General features: G+C 36.6%; 2 protein-coding genes across 2 annotated transcripts; both read left to right on the top strand.

The window, feature by feature from the left end:
• Positions 1-10,191: 10,191 nt before the first annotated feature.
• Positions 10,192-11,136, top strand: LOC122201086 (olfactory receptor-like protein OLF1). The gene has a single exon (XM_042906995.1). The coding sequence runs from the start codon at positions 10,192-10,194 to the stop codon at positions 11,134-11,136; it is 945 nt and encodes a 314-aa protein (XP_042762929.1).
• Positions 11,137-17,340: 6,204 nt separating this feature from the next.
• LOC122200634 (olfactory receptor 5W2-like) lies at positions 17,341-18,273 on the top strand. Its single transcript, XM_042906339.1, has one exon. The coding sequence runs from the start codon at positions 17,341-17,343 to the stop codon at positions 18,271-18,273; it is 933 nt and encodes a 310-aa protein (XP_042762273.1).
• Positions 18,274-18,453: the final 180 nt, after the last annotated feature.

Here is an 18,453-nt window from a genome sequence, read left to right as displayed (position 1 = left end):
GCCTGAGTTGTTAATGTTAGCCATTCTGACAAGTGTGAGGTGGTATCTCATTGTGGTTTTGATTTGTATTTCCCTGATGATGAGTGATGTGGAGCATTTTTTCATGTGTTGGTTGGCCATCTGGATGTCTTCTTTGGAGAAGTCTCTCTTCATGTCTTTTGCCCATTTCTTCACTGGATTATTTGTTTTTTGGGTGTTGAGTTTGCTAAGTTCTTTATAGATTTTGGATACTAACCCTTTATGTGATATGTCGTTTGGAAATATCTTCTCCCATTTTGTTGGATGCCTTTTAATTTTGCTGATTGTTTCCTTTGTTATTCAGAAGTTTTTTTTTATTTTGATGAGGACCCAATAGTTCAGTTTTGCTTTTGTTTCTCTTGCCTCTAGAGACGTGTTGAATAAAAAGTTTCTGTGGCCAAGATCAAAGAGGTTTTTACCTGCTTTCTTCTCAAGGATTTTGATGGCTTCCTATCTTACATTTAGGTCTTTCATCCATTTTAAGTTTATTTTTGTGTATGGTGTAAGAAAGTGGTCCAGGTTCATTTTTCTGCATGTCGCTGTCCAGTTTTCGCAGCACCACTTGCTGAAGAGACTGTCTTTATTCCATTGGATATTCTTTCCTGCTTTGTCAAACATTAGTTGGCCATACGCTTGTGGGTCCATTTCTGGTTTCTCTAATCTGTTCCATTGATCTGAGTGTCTGTTTTTGTGCCAGTACCATACTGTCATGATGATTACAGCTTTGTAATACATCCTGAAGTCCAGGATTGTGATGCCTCCTGGTTTGGTTTTCTTTTTCAAGATTGCTTTGGTATTCAGGATCTTTTCTGGTTCCATACAAATTTTAGGATTGTTCGTTCTAGTTCTGTGAAGAATGCTGGTGTTATTTTGATAGGGATTGCATTGAATATGTAGATTGCTTTGGGTAGCATTGACATTTTAACAACATTTGTTCTTCCTATCCAGGAACATGGACTCTTTTTCCATTTTTTGGTGTCTTCTTTAATTTCTTTCATAAGGTTTCTATAGTTTTCAGTGTATAGATTTTTTACCTCTTTGGTTAGATTTATTCCTAGGTATTTTATGGGTTTTGGTGCAACTGTAAATGGAATCGATTCCTTGATTTCTCTTTCTGTCGCTTCATTGTTGGTGTATAGGAATGCAACCGATTTCTGTGCATTGATTTTATATGCTGCAACTTTGCTGAATTCATGAGTCAGTTCTAGAAGTTTTTTGGTGGAATCTTTTGGGTTTTCCATATAGAGTATCATGTCATCTGCACAGAGTGAAAGTTTGACCTCCTCCTGGCCAATTTGGATGCTTTTTATTTCTTTGTGTTGTCTGATTGCAGAGGCTAAGACTTCCAATACTATGTTGAATAACAGTGGCGAGAGTGGACGTCCCTGTCTTGTTCCTGACCTTAGGGGGAAAGCTCTGAGTTTTTCCCCATTGAGGATGATATTAGCGTTGGGTTGTTCATATATGGCTTTTATGATCTTGAGGTATCATCCTACTATACCTACTTTCTTGAGGGTTTTTATCAGGAAAGGATGCTGTATTTTGTCAAATGCTTTCTCTGCATCTATTGAGAAGATAATATGGTTCTTATCCTTTCCTTTACTGATGTGATGAATCACATTGATTATTTTGCAGATATTGAACCAGCCTTGCATCCCAGGTATAAATCCCACTTGGTCATGATGAATAATTTTTTTAATGTATTGTTGGATCTGGTTGGCTAATATCTTGTTGAGGATTTTTGCATCCATGTTCATCAGGGAAATTGGTCTATAGTTCTCCTTTTTAGTGGGGTCTTTGTCTGGTTTTGGAATCAAGGTAATTCTGGTTTCATAGAAAGAGTTTGGAAGTTTTCCTTCCACTTTTATTTTTTGGAACAGCTTCAAGAGAATAGCTGTTAACTCTTCCTTAAATTTTTGGTAGAATTCCCCTGGAAAGCCATCTGGCCCTGGATTCTTGTTTTTTTGGCAGATTTTTTATTACTAATTCGATTTCCTTACTGGTTATGGGTCTGTTCAAATTTTCTATTTCTTCGTGTTTCAGTTTTGGTAGTGTATATGTTTCTAGGAATTTGTCCATTTCTTCCAGATTGTCCATTTTATTGACATATAAATGCTCATAATATTCTTTTATTATTGTTTTTATTTCTGCTTTGTTGGTTGTGATCTCTCCTCTTTCATTCTTGATTTAATTTATTTGGGTCTTTTCCTTTTTCTTTTTGATCAAACTGGCTAGTGGTTTATCAATTTTGTTAATTCTTTTGAAGAACCAGCTTCTGGTTTCATTGATCAGTTCTACTGCTTTTTTTGGTTTTGATAGCATTAATTTCTGCTCTAATCTTTGTTATTTCCTGTCTTCTGCTGGTTTTGGGTTTTTATTTGCTTTTCTTTTTCCATCTTTTTAAGGTGTGAGGTTAGGTTGTGTATCTTAGACCTTTCTTCCTTCTTTAGGAAGGCCTGGATTGCTATATAGGTTCCTCTTATGACTGCCTTTGCCACATCCCAGACATTTTGACTTGTGGTATTATTGTTTTCATTGGCTTCCATGTACATTTATTTATTTTTGAGACAGAGAGAGACAGAGCATGAACGGGGGAGGGTCAGAGAGAGGGAGACACAGAATCTGAAACAGGATCCAGGCTCTGAGCTGCCAGCACAGAGCCCAATGTGGGACTCGAACTCACGGACCGCGAGATCATGACCTGAGCCGAAGTCGGCCACTTAACCGACTGAGCCACCCAGGTGCCCCTTCCATGTACTTTTAAATTTCCTCCTTAACTTCTTGGTTAGCCCATTCATTCTTTAGTGGGATGTTCTTTAGTCTCCAAGTATTTGTTACCTTTCAAATTTTTTTCTTTTGGTTGATTTCAAGTTTCATAGCATTCTGGTCTGAAATTATGTACAGTATGATCCCGATCTTTTTGTACTTGTTGAGTGCTGATTTGTGTCCCAGTATGTAGTCTATTCTGGAGAATGTTCCATGTGCACTGGAGAAGAATGTGTATTCCACTGCTTTATGATGCAATGTTCTGAATATATCTGTTAACTCCATCTGGTCCAGTGTGTCATTCAAAACCATTATTTCCTTGTTGATTTTCTGATTAGATGATCTGCCCATTGATGTAAGTGGGGTGCTGAAGTCCCCTACTATTATGGTATTATTATCAACGAGTTTCTTTGTATTTGTGATTAATTGATTTATATATTTGGGTGTTTTTACATTTGGAGCATAAATATTTACAATTTTTATGTCTTCTTGGTGGATAGACCCCTTAATTATGATATATTGCCTTTCTTCATCACTTGTTACAATCTATATTTTAAAGTCTAGATTGTCTGATGTAAGCATGGCTACTCTGGCTTTCTTTTGTTGACCATTAGCATGATAGATGGTTCTCCATCCCCTTACTTTCAATCTGAAGGTGTCTTTAGGTCTAAATTTGGTCTCTTGTAAACAGCACAGAGATGGATCTTGTTTTCTTATCTATTCTGTTATCCTATGTATTTTGGTTTGAGCATTTAGTCCATTGATGTTTAGAGTGAGTACTGAAAGATATTAATTTATTGCCATTATGTTGCTTGTAGAGCTAGAGTTTCTGGTGGTGTTCTCTGGTCCTTTCTAGTCTTTGTTGCTTTTGGTATTCATTTATTTTTTTCATCTTTTCTTCCCTCAGAGAGTCCCCCTTAAAATTTCTTGCAGATCTGGTTTACTGGTCATGAACTCCTTTAATTTCTGTTTGTGTGGGAAACTTTTAATCTCTCCTTCTATTTTGAATGACAGCATTGCTGGGTAAAGAATTCTTGGCTGCGTGTTTTTCTGATTCAGCACATTGAATATACCCTTCCAATCCTTTCTGGCTTGACAAGTTTCTGTGGATAGGTCTGCTGCAAACCTAATCTGTCTCCCCTTGTTGGGTAAGGACTTTTTTTCCCTTGCTGCTTTCATGATTCTTTCCTTGTCTGAGTATTTTGTGAATTTGACTATGATATGCCTTGTTGATGGTCAGTTTTTGTTGAATCTTATGGGAGTCCTCTGTGCTTCCTGGATTTTGATGTCTGTCTCTTTCCCCAGGTTAGGAAAGTTTTCTGCTATGATTTGCTCCCATAACCCTTCTCCACCTTTTTCTTTCTCTTCATCTTCTGGGACCCCTATGATTCTGATGTTGTTCCTTTTTATTGAGTTACTGATTTCTCTAATTCTTAAATCGTGCTCTTTTGCCTTAGTCTCTTTTTTTTTCTGCTTCATTTTTCTCCATAAGTATGTCCTCTATATCACTGATTCTCTGCTCTGCCTCATCCATCCTTGCCGCCGTGGCATCCATTTGAGATTGCAACTCAGTTATAGCATTTTAAAAAGTTAAAAGTAACAGCCAATATCATACTTGCTCTATATCAGCTGATCTGATGTGAAAAAGTTAAATTTCAACTGCAATCATTTGCTTAAGTGTTTTCCTAGAGAGCTTGAATAATGAGTACAATTAGCTTATCTTTATTACAAAGACTCCCCTCATCCCATCTTGCCTTCTATCTCTCCTGAATATGATGGCAAGGACATTTAGAATCATAATAAAGAATGGTGCAAAATCCCAGGAATTATGGAGAGATTCCAAATGTTTGCTACAGAAGCAGTGCTACTGCTACATGTTATAACAATCTTAAAGGCTTGGACCTCTGCCTATAGGTTCAAATAGATCACTCAATTGGTGCTAGGTTATCACTCTTGGAAATGTAGGAATAGGGAAAGATAATGGGTATTTTTAGATTTTAAGGGATGAAAGTCTAAATAATTGCAGTTTAAAAATGTAAATCTGTGTATTTAAAAATGTAAATTTGTATATAAAGCATATATGGGAAATTGGTTTTAATAAAATAATTTATTAAATTTTTATTTTTTTTTAATTCATGTTTTTTAACTCACGTTAGTTAACCACAGTGTAGTATGGGTTTCAGGAGTAGAACCCAGTGGTTCATCATTTATATAGAACATCTAGTGCTCATCCGAGCAAGTGCCCTCCTTAATGTCTAGCATCAATTTAACTCATTCCCCGCCCCCATCCAACGCCCCTCCAGCAACCCTCAGCTTGTTCTCTGTATTTAAGAGTGTCTTATGGCTTGCCTCCTTCTCTCTTTTTATCTTATCTTATTTTTCCTTTCCTTCCCATATGTTTATCTGTTGATGAGTGAAATCATATATTTGTCTTTCTCTGCCTGACTTGTTTCCTTTAACATAATACACCCTAGCTCCAACCACATTGTTGCAAATGGCAAGATTTTCATTCTTTTTGGATGTCAAGTAGTTTCCATTGAGTGTGTGTGTGTGTGTGTGTGTACCATATCTTGTTTATCCATTCATCTGTTGATGGATATTTGGGCTCTTTCCATAATTTGGTTATTATTGATAGCCAAATACTGCATTGTTATAAACATTGCAGTGCATGTGCCCCTTTGAATCAGCATTTTTGTATCCTTTGGATAAATACCTAATAGTGCAATTGCTGGGTTGTAGGGTAGTTCTATTTCCAGATGGTTAACAGATACATGAAAAGATGCTCAGCATCACTCATCCTCAGAGAAATACAAATCAGAACCACAATGAGATACGACCTCACACCTGTCAGAATGTCTAACATTAACAACTCAGGCAACAACAGCTATTGGTGATGATGTGGAGAAAGGGAACCATTTTGCACTGTTGGTGGGAATGCAAACTGGTGCAGCTACTATGGAAAACAATATGAAGATTACTCAAAAATTTTATTACAATTTTAAAACATTTCTCAATGTTTTTCATTACCATCATTGTTATCACAGTAATTTTTTTTTCAAATTTTAATTTTTTTACAGTATTTTTTTACACTTTTAAATTCTCAGTATGACCATATTATGCTAAAATGACTTCCATTTTTGCTTAAATTGTTATTCCGCAGTCCATCACACCTGCCACTAAACTGTCCACAATCACAAAATAATTTCAGTATGGTTTACATATAGATAGGAGGATCACACTGCAAACAAAGAGGAAAAATAAATTCAGATCTGAGTTCACTATAATGGGGAAATTTTTAACTGTTAGAACATCCACAGTGAATTGAAAATGTGAAACTCTGGCCCTTATAAACAATTAAACTGAAGTTGTGTGACCATTTTTCAGTCCTGAATAAGAAGTAGATCTTGGCACTGGATACAAGTTTTAACAAGATTCCCTTAAAGATTCTGCAAATGTAGGAGTCATTTATAAACCCATTTTATACTGTGAAAAAAAAATGTAGTTTATAATATAATTAGTGGAGCTCCACTAACTACGACTAGCCCTTAAATATCATTGTTTTAGTAAAACTGTCAGATACTCTGTATGTAAGACTAATTAGCTGATGAAAGCTTGCACTTCTTAACTGGAATGGTTCTGTAATTTTTGATGCTTTCAGCACAAGATACTCATCTAGGAGTCCTTCCATCTACCAAGATCTACAGAAACCTCTACTGTGCTCAGCTTCTGATGACAGGAGAAAGATAATTATCAGTTTTCAGCACTGATAATAATAAGCAACAATGTTTGAGCTTCCATGGGGTTTTTGAAAAAAAATTAAATGGTTATATTTAACATTCACAAATATTTGAATTATTTCCAAAGAACCTCCACAATAGAGGATGCTTTGGGATTCCAAGTGTCAGTACAAACAACCCCAATATAACTGAGAGTAAAAACTGCCTATTCAAATTAACACTACCAGAATATCTGTTATAACTACCCATGGGTTTTTAGAAACATGACTCACAATGGCCATGACTTGTTAATTATTCTCTAGGTGCCCCTTGGAAATGAGCACATTTGGAATCCTTCATTTATGAGGTCCCCAATGACATGAGAATGCATGTAAAAGTCATTGGTGTTTCTGGAAAAATTATCGATGCAGGTTATTGGAAAACAGTTCCTTCCTTGGTAAGTGGTTTCTGTGCTTTAATAGAGAAAAGACAGGCTTTTGAGTTTCTGAGAGCAAGAACCACAGAATTGCGTCTAAATGGTTCAGAGACCACATTCATCCATTAGTGTTAGACCCACAAGGTAATCTATTACGTAATGTATCTTGGGTCCTTATTGCTTATATAGCTTCTCCAGGCATCTAAAACACTTTTTGGTTTAAATAAGCTTTTTTGTTACCGATAAGAGAACAGAAGCTTGGCTGCTACCTGATAGATTGAATTAATTTCTTTTCTTTTTTTTTAATGTTTATTCCTTTGGAGAGAGAGAGAGAGCAAGTGGGGGAGGGGCAGAAAGAGAAAGAGAGAGAGAGAATCCCAACAGGCCTTGTACTGTCAGCACCAAGCTTGATCACATGAACTGTGAGATAATGACCTAAGCCTAAATCAAAAGTTGATTTAGCTCACTTAACTGACTGAGCTACCAAGGAGCCCCTGAATAAATTTACTGTCTATACCAAGATAGTTTTGTTATAGATTTGGAAATAATTTAGTGAATCACAGTATTTTGATTCAATCTTTGTGCTCGTTACCTTTTGAAGCAAGAATCTAACTTTCACTATCTTTTCCTACCTTTACCCTCATTCATGCTGTTCTCTCTTTTTTTTTTTAATGGAAATGATGACCAATTGGAAGCTCTCAAAACATATGCCCTGCTTTTTCTGTAAACATGTGAGAATTTATTCCCCTTTTCAGCAACCCTCGGCACCTCAGCCTGTCTTACAGTGGCCACCCCCCTTAATATTCCAACCACCTTCATGGTGGCTGTCATGAGCTTTGGCTTGGGACACACCCAGACTTGAGCTACGCCTATAAATGAGTAGCTGAATGACATGGTGTATTACTCTAAACCTTAGTGTTCTTATCCAAAATATGGAATTAATAAGAATGCAGCTTTGTAGAGGGGCGCCTGGGTGTCTGAGTTGGTTAAGGGTTCGACTTTGGCTCAGGTCTTGATTCCACAATTCATCAGTTTGATCCCCCTGTCGGGATCTGTGCTGACAGCTCAGAGCCTGGAGCCGGCTTCTGATTCTGTGTCTCCCGCTCTCACTCAAGCCTTCTCTCTCTCTCTCTCTCTCTCTCTCTCTCTCTCTCTCTCTCTCTCAAAAATAAATAAACATTACAAAAAATGATTTTAAAAAAAAGTATGCAGCTCTGTAGAGAGCCAAGGCTTGGGAGTCAGAAGCTTGGGATCCAATCTTGTTTCCATCACATCTTACCTGTCAAGCCCTGATCACATGTGCTTTAGCTTCCTCACCTGCAAAAGAAAGACCGCAGTGAGGGTAACTGCATTGTGATTTTGTTAGTAAATGGTGTGTGTGACCAATTATATATAAAGTGTTTAGACTGTTGCATTGCATGTAGTAACCATTGTATAAATGATAGTCGTTATTAGTAAGACCTTGCCACCTGACACTGCTCATAAGCCAAGGATGGAAGAGAACAATAGAGAAATTAACACTAATCTTTGCTCTTTATATACCATGTGTCAGTCTCTCTAAACTGTGACCACATAGAAAGGTAAATAAGCAGATAAATGATAGATAGATAGATAGATGATGATAGATGATGATGATAGATTCAGAGACGGACAAATTTTTCTAATACATGCAACAACCTTGTGATATACTTGTCATCTTTACAGTATAGATGATATAGATAGATATAGATATAGATATATATAGATATAGATATAGATATAGATATAGACATAGACATACATATAGACATAGACATAGACATAGACATAGACATAGACATAGACATAGATAATTGCACTAGGTCACAGCTCACATGGGGCCAATATGAGATTCTAATCAAATTCTTTCCAACCCTGAAATAAAATCTTACCCTTTCCATATATCTTGATGAATTTGAAAACAGACAAAAGAATACATTAATCATTATCCCATTATAGTCCTTCATCTCATTCACACTCTGAGGTAATAACATGACAGTATATTAACCCTTCAGTCTCTCTCAGGCTTCTCCGTGCCTGTGTCTTACAGTGTTTGAATGATTCGATGACCTAAACAAATGAAGCTCACACCATTGTCACTGATAGAATATGTTTTACATAAATGAGAAAACAATACAAAACAATTTTGTTCCCTTTTTGGTAACACTACCATAGTTCACCGAAAACTGCTTGCTTGTTTTATATATTTTCAAATACACACTCTAAGATTAAGATAAAACTTTTTTTACTTCAAGTTCATTTTTTTCTACTTCTGGAAAAATTCAGAGACCCCATAAGCAAGTATTGACATAATTTTTAGACGCAGCACCCTGAATTAGGCTAGTGTAAAAATTAAAGGGAGGTGACTATTTTTGCTTGCACGGAACATATAATGCGTGAGAAGGCCATGTAGTATAACAATATTATTTAATTAGAAATCAACCTACTACTAAATTTTTTCCCCACTTTATCCAGTTAGTCAGCTAATATTCATCAGGCCTTTTCTAGAAGCCAAGTATTCTAATAAATGCCAAAGCTGAAGAAATGATTTGTGTAATCATTTTGGTTTAGTATCTTGATGGGATTTGTGGAATTACCCTAAACTCTTTCCTGTCAAAAATATACGCAGAACTGATGTTTACTGGCATTTCCCCCTTTTATTATTATCACTTTGACTTTACATTAAAAAAATTAGCCAGCATATGTTTCATAACACCATTGTATCTGCTCTCTCAACAGTATAGCATACCCCTGTCTATTAAATCTTGAACAGAAAATGCTAATTGGTCTACAGTTATCATTCTAAGGCAGACTCTAAAGTCAAACTGATGTTTAAGAATATGGATATTTTTCTCCTCTTCATATCATCATTAGTCCATTAATCCATTACTTCCTTAATCCTCTACACCAGCTATTGTGCTATCCTTGAGTACAAAAAAAGTAAGCAAAACCAGATCCTTACATGCAGAAGCCAACTATCCAATGGAAGAACTCATCAATAATCAAGCAAATACGATAAAACTAGCAACCATGGAATCTGATAGCTACTAAATCCTGAAATATATTTCTCAGAGTTTATTTTTGAAAGGGAGTTTGGGTTTGGTTCTTTATTTGCTTGCTTGTTTCTTTATTCATGGAAACAATAAAATAACCTTGTAATTATATCTGTTTTTCTCTTTCCATCGATATACCATTTTAGGACATTAGAATTCCTGTAGGAAGAAAACAACACAGAATATGGAATTGATAGATGGAAACTACACTTTGGTGACTGAGTTTATTCTTTTAGGGTTTCCGACCCGCCCTGAACTGCAGATTGTCCTATTCCTCATGTTTCTGACACTGTATGGTATGATTTTAACAGGGAACATTGGACTGATGATATTAATCAGGACTGATTCTCACCTTCAAACCCCCATGTATTTTTTCCTTAGCAACTTATCCTTTGCAGACCTCTGTTACTCCTCAGTCATTGTTCCCAAAATGCTCATCAATTTCCTCTCAGAGAACAAATCTATCTCTTATTATGGCTGTGCCCTCCAGTTTTATTTTTTCTGTGCCTTTGCCGATACAGAATCCTTTATCTTGGCTGCCATGGCATACGATCGCTACGTCGCCATCTGTAACCCTTTACTGTATATGGTTGTGATGTCTCGGGACATCTGTATATGGTTGATTGTCTTGTCCTACATTGGAGGCAACCTGAGTTCCCTGGTTCATACGTCCTTTGCATTTATTCTGAAATACTGTGATAAAAATGTCATTAATCATTTTTTCTGTGACCTCCCCCCACTGCTTAAGTTATCCTGCACAGACACATCAGTTAATGAGTGGCTTCTCTCTACATATGGCAGCTCAGTGGAAATTATCTGTTTCATCATCATCATCATCTCCTACTTTTTCATCCTTCGCTCAGTCTTAAAGATCCGTTCTTCCAGTGGGAGGAAGAAAACCTTTTCCACATGTGCCTCTCACCTGACTTCAGTGACCATCTATCAGGGGACTCTCCTCTTCATTTACTCACGGCCCAGCTATCTATATTCTCCTAATACTGATAAAATTATCTCCGTGTTCTACACCATCATCATCCCAGTGCTGAATCCACTGATTTATAGTTTGAGAAATAAAGATGTCAAAGATGCTGCTAAGAGAGCTATACGATCAAAGGTAGATGCCTCGTGAGCTATAAAGTTCGGAGATTCATCTAAATCCCCAGTTACAAACTCTGGGAACCTGCAACACATGTACCAGCAGATACACAAGGGATTTTTATCAAACATTTGTTTTTCATACAGCCAAATTTAAATCATAACCCACGATGTAAGAAAACATTTAGAAGTTTCAAAATTGCTGCTAAAGAATAGACTACTGTTCAATGATCGCTAGCTTGGAATTAATACTAAAATGTGTTTTATCAGGCTGTCTTAAGGGATATAGTAAATACCTAAGAAAAGTGAGTGTGTGCGCATGTGTGTCTGTAATATATCTCATTTATATGATAGATTACTGGATGAAGAAGGAGGCCAGATTCTATTGGTTCGTATGGAAGCTCTGTACTTGGCTAGTGAGAGGCATTTTGAACAAGTTACTTCATTTTCTTTTTTTTTTAAGTTTATTTATTTATTTTGAGAGAGACAGAGAAAGTCTGAGTAGGGAAAGGGCAGAGAGAGAGAGGGAGAGAGAGAGAGACCCCAAGAAGGCTTGTGCTGCCAGTGCAAAGCCTGATGTGGGGCTCAAACTCACCAACCATGAGATCACGACCTCACCCGAAGTCAAGAGCAGGGGGCCTAACCAACTGAGCCACCCAGGTGCCCCAAGTTCATTCATTTTCTATGCTTGTTAACTTATCTGAAAAATGGGGAGAATAAAGTATGCATGTCAGTGATTGTTGGATGAATAACTGAGAAAATGCTGTGAATAACACCTGTAATTTTTAAGTACTTGACAGGTGTTAATTGTAAATATTTGTATTATAGCTAACGTTAATTCAAATGTACACTTTATGATGAGATGGTGAGAGGCAGGGATGTCATAGAAGCATTAATACAAAATCAAGTACACTTTCTTAAGTTCAGTTCAATAATACGCTGCTAATCTACCCCCATTCTACTCCAAAGTAATTTGAAAATTTTTTCTAAGTAGCACTTTGAAGAATATAGGTTAACTGCAAGGCAAACTTTTTGTCTTCCTATATTTTTCTTTTTTATACACCAAAGTATTACTAGAGGTATGGAAGAAACATCTTTCTCTGTCTTCTCAAAAACAGAATTGGCTCTCCAATATATATCACCTGTATCCTTTTGGGAGATCAACCCATATGCCCTGGTGGGATGTTTGAAGGCTGAAATTGGAGGCATGTATCATGCAAAATGTATTTCAGTAGCTGATGTGGTTTTTTTTTTCTGTATGTTATTTTTATTATTTTTTCTCTACATAATAAATATTTATAAGCTTTGACTCAGAAATATTAAAGTTTATAAGTACATTTAAACCCATGTACTCTTTGTTGTGAAAGTCCACAAGATCCAGCCCAAATCATTCTCAGTTTTAAATTCCTCTAAGAATCGTTTCTTTAGATTTCTGACCAACAATGCTTCTCTTGAGCATGTCTGTTGTTTTATTTGCTAAAAAGAGAGCACAGTCACTCACAGCTACATACCCACCACCATACTCTAATATTAAGTTTATATTTCCTTAGCCAAGGATTACTTGGCCAAGGCTATAGAGAATCACAAAAAGCAGTATTAGATAAGTATATCTCAACGGCTTTTCATGTTCACTAAACACTTAACATACGCAAATATCTGGGGCACCTGGGTGACTCAGTCGGTTACGTGTCTGACTCTTGATCTTAGCTCAGGTCTTGATCTCAGGGTCGTGAGGATCTTGGGTCCCACGTTGGGTTCCATGCTGGACATAGAGCTTACTTAAAACAAACATATGCAACTATCTATTAATGATATGTCTACAGCACAATATTACATATCCAGATGCCTGTGAAAATCTTATTTTTCCTACATCACTATGTTTTGGTGCTCAACAGTTATATCACCAAATATTATGCCACTTATGAGAAAATTTAACAGTTTCCAAGTAAAGGAATAACTAAAAATACAGGGTATCAGTATGTTTTCAAGGTCCCCAGAGCTGCTGTTAATTGCTGAGCTTTCTAGATGGCCTACACTGCTTTTCCTACTGGTAACATACAGTATTTCATTACCCATAGGCCACCTGCTAAATCCCCAAGACTGTATGATAGTCAACAAGGCCTGAATTTATATTTCAGGCCCGGAATGGTCAAACTTTCCATGGCAACCCATTTAGCTAAGCCTTCCTCTGTGGTTTTGCTGGTCTATGTGGTCCTTGTGCTATTACTGAAGCTGCTTAATCATCATTTCAGTATTAAAAACAGAATCACTGTAAACTTTATGGAAACAGGAGATTTATGCCCAACCCTCATGTAAATTCCTATTTTGTACCAATTCCAACCTGAAACAGCATTGAAACAATTTAGAAAATTCATCTATAGACACAGTGATGGCAAGATCCCAAATAATCCACTGCTTTTCAGCATGCCATTCAGGGACTTTCTTATAATCACATTCAGCTTTCAAATAAGACAACAGCAAACACATGCTTGCTTTTAACAGATTCACTCATACAACTGAAAGAAAAAAGAGGCTACACAAAGTTTCATGTGCCATTTTATCCTTATGGGGGTGACCTAGGGTTCTTCTAGCTAAGTCACACACCTTTGACAGCCTATAACTTGTGAAAATTTTGAGATAGAAGTCTAAACCTTCTCACGCTATCTTATGGAAGGAAGTAGGGGAATAGGCGAGGTGGGAATATTAGTTAACATATTTACCTTGAAACAAAAGGAAAACACAATCATAACTCCTACGGTGTTGTTTTCATTACTGGCCACGTGATCATCGTTCAAACATAGAATTTCCTTTTCTCTGCAACCTCCTCCGAATTCCCCTTAACTTCAACAAGCACCCCGTTGTCTTGCTTTCTTGCCTTGTAAAGTGGCCCAAACCTATATCCCTCAAGTATAGATATCATTTCTAGTTCTATTTGGGGCCGTTATGGTTTTCTATCAACATTCTAATAATGGATTTGAGCATTCTAAAAGGTGCCCCGGAGGCTCTCATGCATTCCAGGAACACTCCCTGCTACCTTAGCTCTATAGTAAACATCACATGTTCCCTTTATATTCAGGAACAATCACCCCAACTGGTAGAGAACCCCCTTTTGCCTGTTCACTAAGGAGCATGAGGGTCTTAAGTGACCAGATAGCTGTCTTGGCATTTGGTTCAATGGAACTAATTTGTGTTACCTGTTGGAAGAATTACTTTTTTTCTTTTTAAACAAAGACCAAAGACCCTAAAATTACAAAGGGGGGAAGCAAAGTTTTTGTTAATGGACCATTAGGAATAATAAGAGAAGGGCTACATCTTTTTCTCTGCTTTTTTAGAATTATCAGCATCTATGTGAATTTCCTTAGATGCATTATCCTTGTACATAGGAGGTATATTAATAGAAAAAATCCCCAAACCCAAATCTAGTATATTACTAATATTTTCACTTCACCTTCCATTTTAAATAGCCAGAAACACCCAACAATAAATATTTGGAAAACCATGACTTTTGCAAATCCCTATACTAGATAGTTTAGAACACAAATACAAACACTGGTCTTATTCCTGAAGTCTCAAATGTAGTAGATGAATTTTCATATGAATAAAAGGAACAGAATTTAGTAAAGAATGTACTAAGTGTAGAGAATGTGATAGAGTCCTAAAGTCAATGAAATGGTGACTTGCATGTGGTCAGGGGATGGGAAGAAGACCAGGCTCCCTGAGGAAAGCAGCCCGGCAAGCCAAGTATCATGGACAAGAGTATTTTTAGCATCGTTGTTCGCAATAGCCAAAATGCGGAAACAACCCAAAATGTCCATCCAACTTATGAATGAATCAACCAATGTATTATATCCATAAAGTGCATCCAACTGATGAATGAATCAACTAATGTATTATATCCAGACAGTGAAGTATTATTCAGTCATAAAATGAAACAAAATTCTGAATCACGCACCAACATGGATGATCCTTAAAAACATTAAGCTGGAGGAAAGAAGCCCATTTCAACACAACACAATCGATGTTGTTTATTTGAGATGTCCGGAGTGGGCAGAGTGGAAAGTGCATTAGTGTTCTGGGAGCTGGGAGAGAGGGCAAGGGCTGTGGCAATTAACAGGTGTGGGTTTCTCACAGGTCTGGTGTTAGATAGTGGTGATGGCTGAACAGCCTTGAAAACATGTTAAAAACCAAAGAACTGCATTCTTTGAAAGGGTGAATTTTACAACGATCAATTATATTTCAATAAAAAGAAAATGTTATCAAATTATGCTAATATGCCTCAATACAGTGGGAAGGAGAATATTTCAAATATGGAAGAAACAAAATGAACAATCAAAAGGAGCTAGAAATGATTAAGGAGGGGTTTACTTGGGTTTTATTAGATTTCCTCTTTGACTGGAGAAGAATGATGCAAATTCTGAGAAGCTGAAGCATACTATAAAAATAATTTGGGGTTTTCTTCCTGGCAGAGATCAATTTGGTAACAGTAGTGAAGCATTAAAGTTCAGCCTTTGCTACAGTTGTTTCCGAATTCACAGAGGGAATATACAGAACCAGGAATATAATTAATGATATGTTTGCCTAACATCAAAGCCTAAGGGTAGTAGCTACAGATTTAAGTCCCAAATGCACCTGCTAAAATAAAATGCCCGCTGCCTATTGTTCAACCACCAAAGACCTGCTCATCTCAGGTAGGCTTTTAGGTTGTAATTTAAAGAATATAGGGTTAAAAACTTAAATTTTTAAGAAAAAAAGTTTTTTTTTAAAAAAGCATCTTTTTGCCTGCTTACTCAATGAAATAAACTCTGCAGTTTAATGGACAAAAATATTTTCTTCTCAAAACTGAACCTGTCTGAGCTTAGTATTCACAATATAACTTTTTTAATTATTTTACTTGGATGTTGGTTTATAGGAAAGCTTCTATTACTTTTATTGCTGGGTAAGTATATACATGAATTTAAGCAGGTTTTTTTTTTTGGTTTTACTTAAAAATAATGTAGGCACCACTTTACAAATAACAACATACACAAACGCATCTCCATGTGAACCACATGCCATATTTACCTCAGTCTAAAGAGCAAGTCCATTGTCCACTTTCTATTCTTATGTACGAGAGAGACATATATACACATGCAAATACATGACACACACATAAATACACACACAAGGAAGAGAACCTGTATCACTCAGAAGCGTTTATCATTCTTCATCTTACTTTTGGTTTTTAATATAAAAGTGCATTCAAAATCCAAAGACATGCAAATGTATGTGTTGACTTCTTTTTTTTTTTTTGCCCTTTTCTTTGGTTAAGAGACTCCTCCTTCGCATCAGACCACTCCACAAACAGGTAATGAGTGTTTTGGCAAAGCAATAATACATTTCCTGAAAAAAGTCAGTAATTCTTACTCCTTGTCCTAGCAAACACTGAAGACAACTCACCCCGGGATCAGGAATATAATTATTTTCATTGTTATTAGTGTGATATGCTCATTGTTTCTAAAAACTAATATAAAAAAATCTTTTAAGCCGATCATGTTTTTTTTAAAGAATAGAATAAATATACTCATTTTGTGTGTGTGTCCATGGAATACTTTCAAGCAGAGAAAAGGCTTAGTCCTCCATCTTATGGCTCATATTGGTGCTTCTTCAGGTTATTTTGAAGATGAATGAGATATCAATTCACCCAAATATCATCCTTGATAAAAGGAAGGTGATATTTGGAGGAATTAAAGAGCTTGTTGAAAGTTTCATCCCTCATAAATGACATCTAGATTTATACAGTTTATTTATGTATTTATTTACTTGCTTATTTTGAGAGTGAGAGAGAGAGAGAGAGAGAGAGATAGCAGGGGGAGGGGCAGAGAAAGAGAGAGAGAAGCCCAAGCCGACTGTGCACTGACAGTGCTCTTCACAATGTGGGGCATGAACTCGCAAACCATGAGAAACTGAGCTGAAATCCAGAGTTGGACACCTAACCGACTGAGCCACCCAGGTGCCCTAAATGACATCTAGATTTATATCAAAGTTTCTTAACCACCTATTGTAGATATTTTTATTATTGTCATAGAGGTAGTGATGCCTCTTTAAAGAATTGACCAAGTAATTTTATGAGTATAAAAGACAATTGAGGGAAGAAATTGTGTTCTGCCTTACAGGTATTTTGTGGCTGTCGGAAGAGTTACATGTGTATCTATCATCGTCTTGGTCATGTTCTCAAAAGTTTAGACAAGGATATAGAAGAATGGATGGAGGAAATTGTTCATCCTTGACTGATTTCATTTTCTTGGGAATTACCAATAACCCTGGGATGAAAGCAACCCTATTTACAATGTTTCTTGTTATTTATCTCATTAATCTTTTTGCAAACTTCGGAATGATTATTCTAATTAGAATGAATTCTCAGCTGAACACGCCAATGTACTTTTTCCTTAGCCACCTCTCTTTCTGTGACCTCTGTTATTCCACAGCAATTGGGCCCAAAATGTTGGTAGACCTTCTAGCCAAAAACACATCAATCCCTTTCGTTGGCTGTGCTCTGCAATTCTTGGTCTTCTGTACGTTTGCTGATTCCGAGTGCCTACTGCTGGCGGTGATGGCCTTTGATCGGTACAAGGCCATTAGCAACCCCTTGCTCTACACGGTCAACATGTCCAGCAGAGTGTGCTTCCTGCTCATGGCCGGGGTTTACGTGCTGGCAACGGCAGATGCTTTGATACATACGACACTAACATTCCGGTTATGTTTCTGTGGATCAAAGGAGATTAATCATTTCTTCTGTGATCTACCTCCACTCTACCTTCTTTCCTGCTCAAATACAGAGATCAATGAGTTGGCATTATTCACATTTTTTGGCTTCATTGAACTGAGTACCATTTTAGGAGTCCTTATCTCTTATTGTTATATAATCTTATCTGTCCTGAAGGTCCATTCTGCTGAGGGGAGATTCAAAGCTTTCTCCACCTGCACCTCCCACTTAACTGCTGTTGCAATTTTCCAGGGAACCATTCTCTTCATGTATTTCCGGCCAAGTTCTTCCTACTCTCTTGATCAAGACAAAATGACCTCCTTGTTTTACACCCTTGTGATTCCCATGTTAAACCCACTGATTTACAGCCTGAGGAACAAAGATGTGAAAGAGACCCTGAAAAAAATAAAAATTAAAAGATGGTTTTAAATATCACGTGCACACACACACACACACACATACTTTGTGGTTATAGTTTATATAAAATTATATTGCATAACAGAAGAGAAATAAAGTTGTCTCGAAAACTTTAATTGAATAAAATGAGTTTGTTTTGAAGCCCTATCACAATAATATTGCAGTTCCTTATATATATCATACTTTATTATG

The sequence above is a fragment of the Panthera leo genome, chromosome D1 (genome assembly GCF_018350215.1).
Source record: "Panthera leo isolate Ple1 chromosome D1, P.leo_Ple1_pat1.1, whole genome shotgun sequence".
Lineage (NCBI taxonomy): Eukaryota > Metazoa > Chordata > Mammalia > Carnivora > Felidae > Panthera > Panthera leo.
Note: the sequence above shows the minus strand (reverse complement) of the source record. Positions and strands in the feature narration are given on the sequence as shown.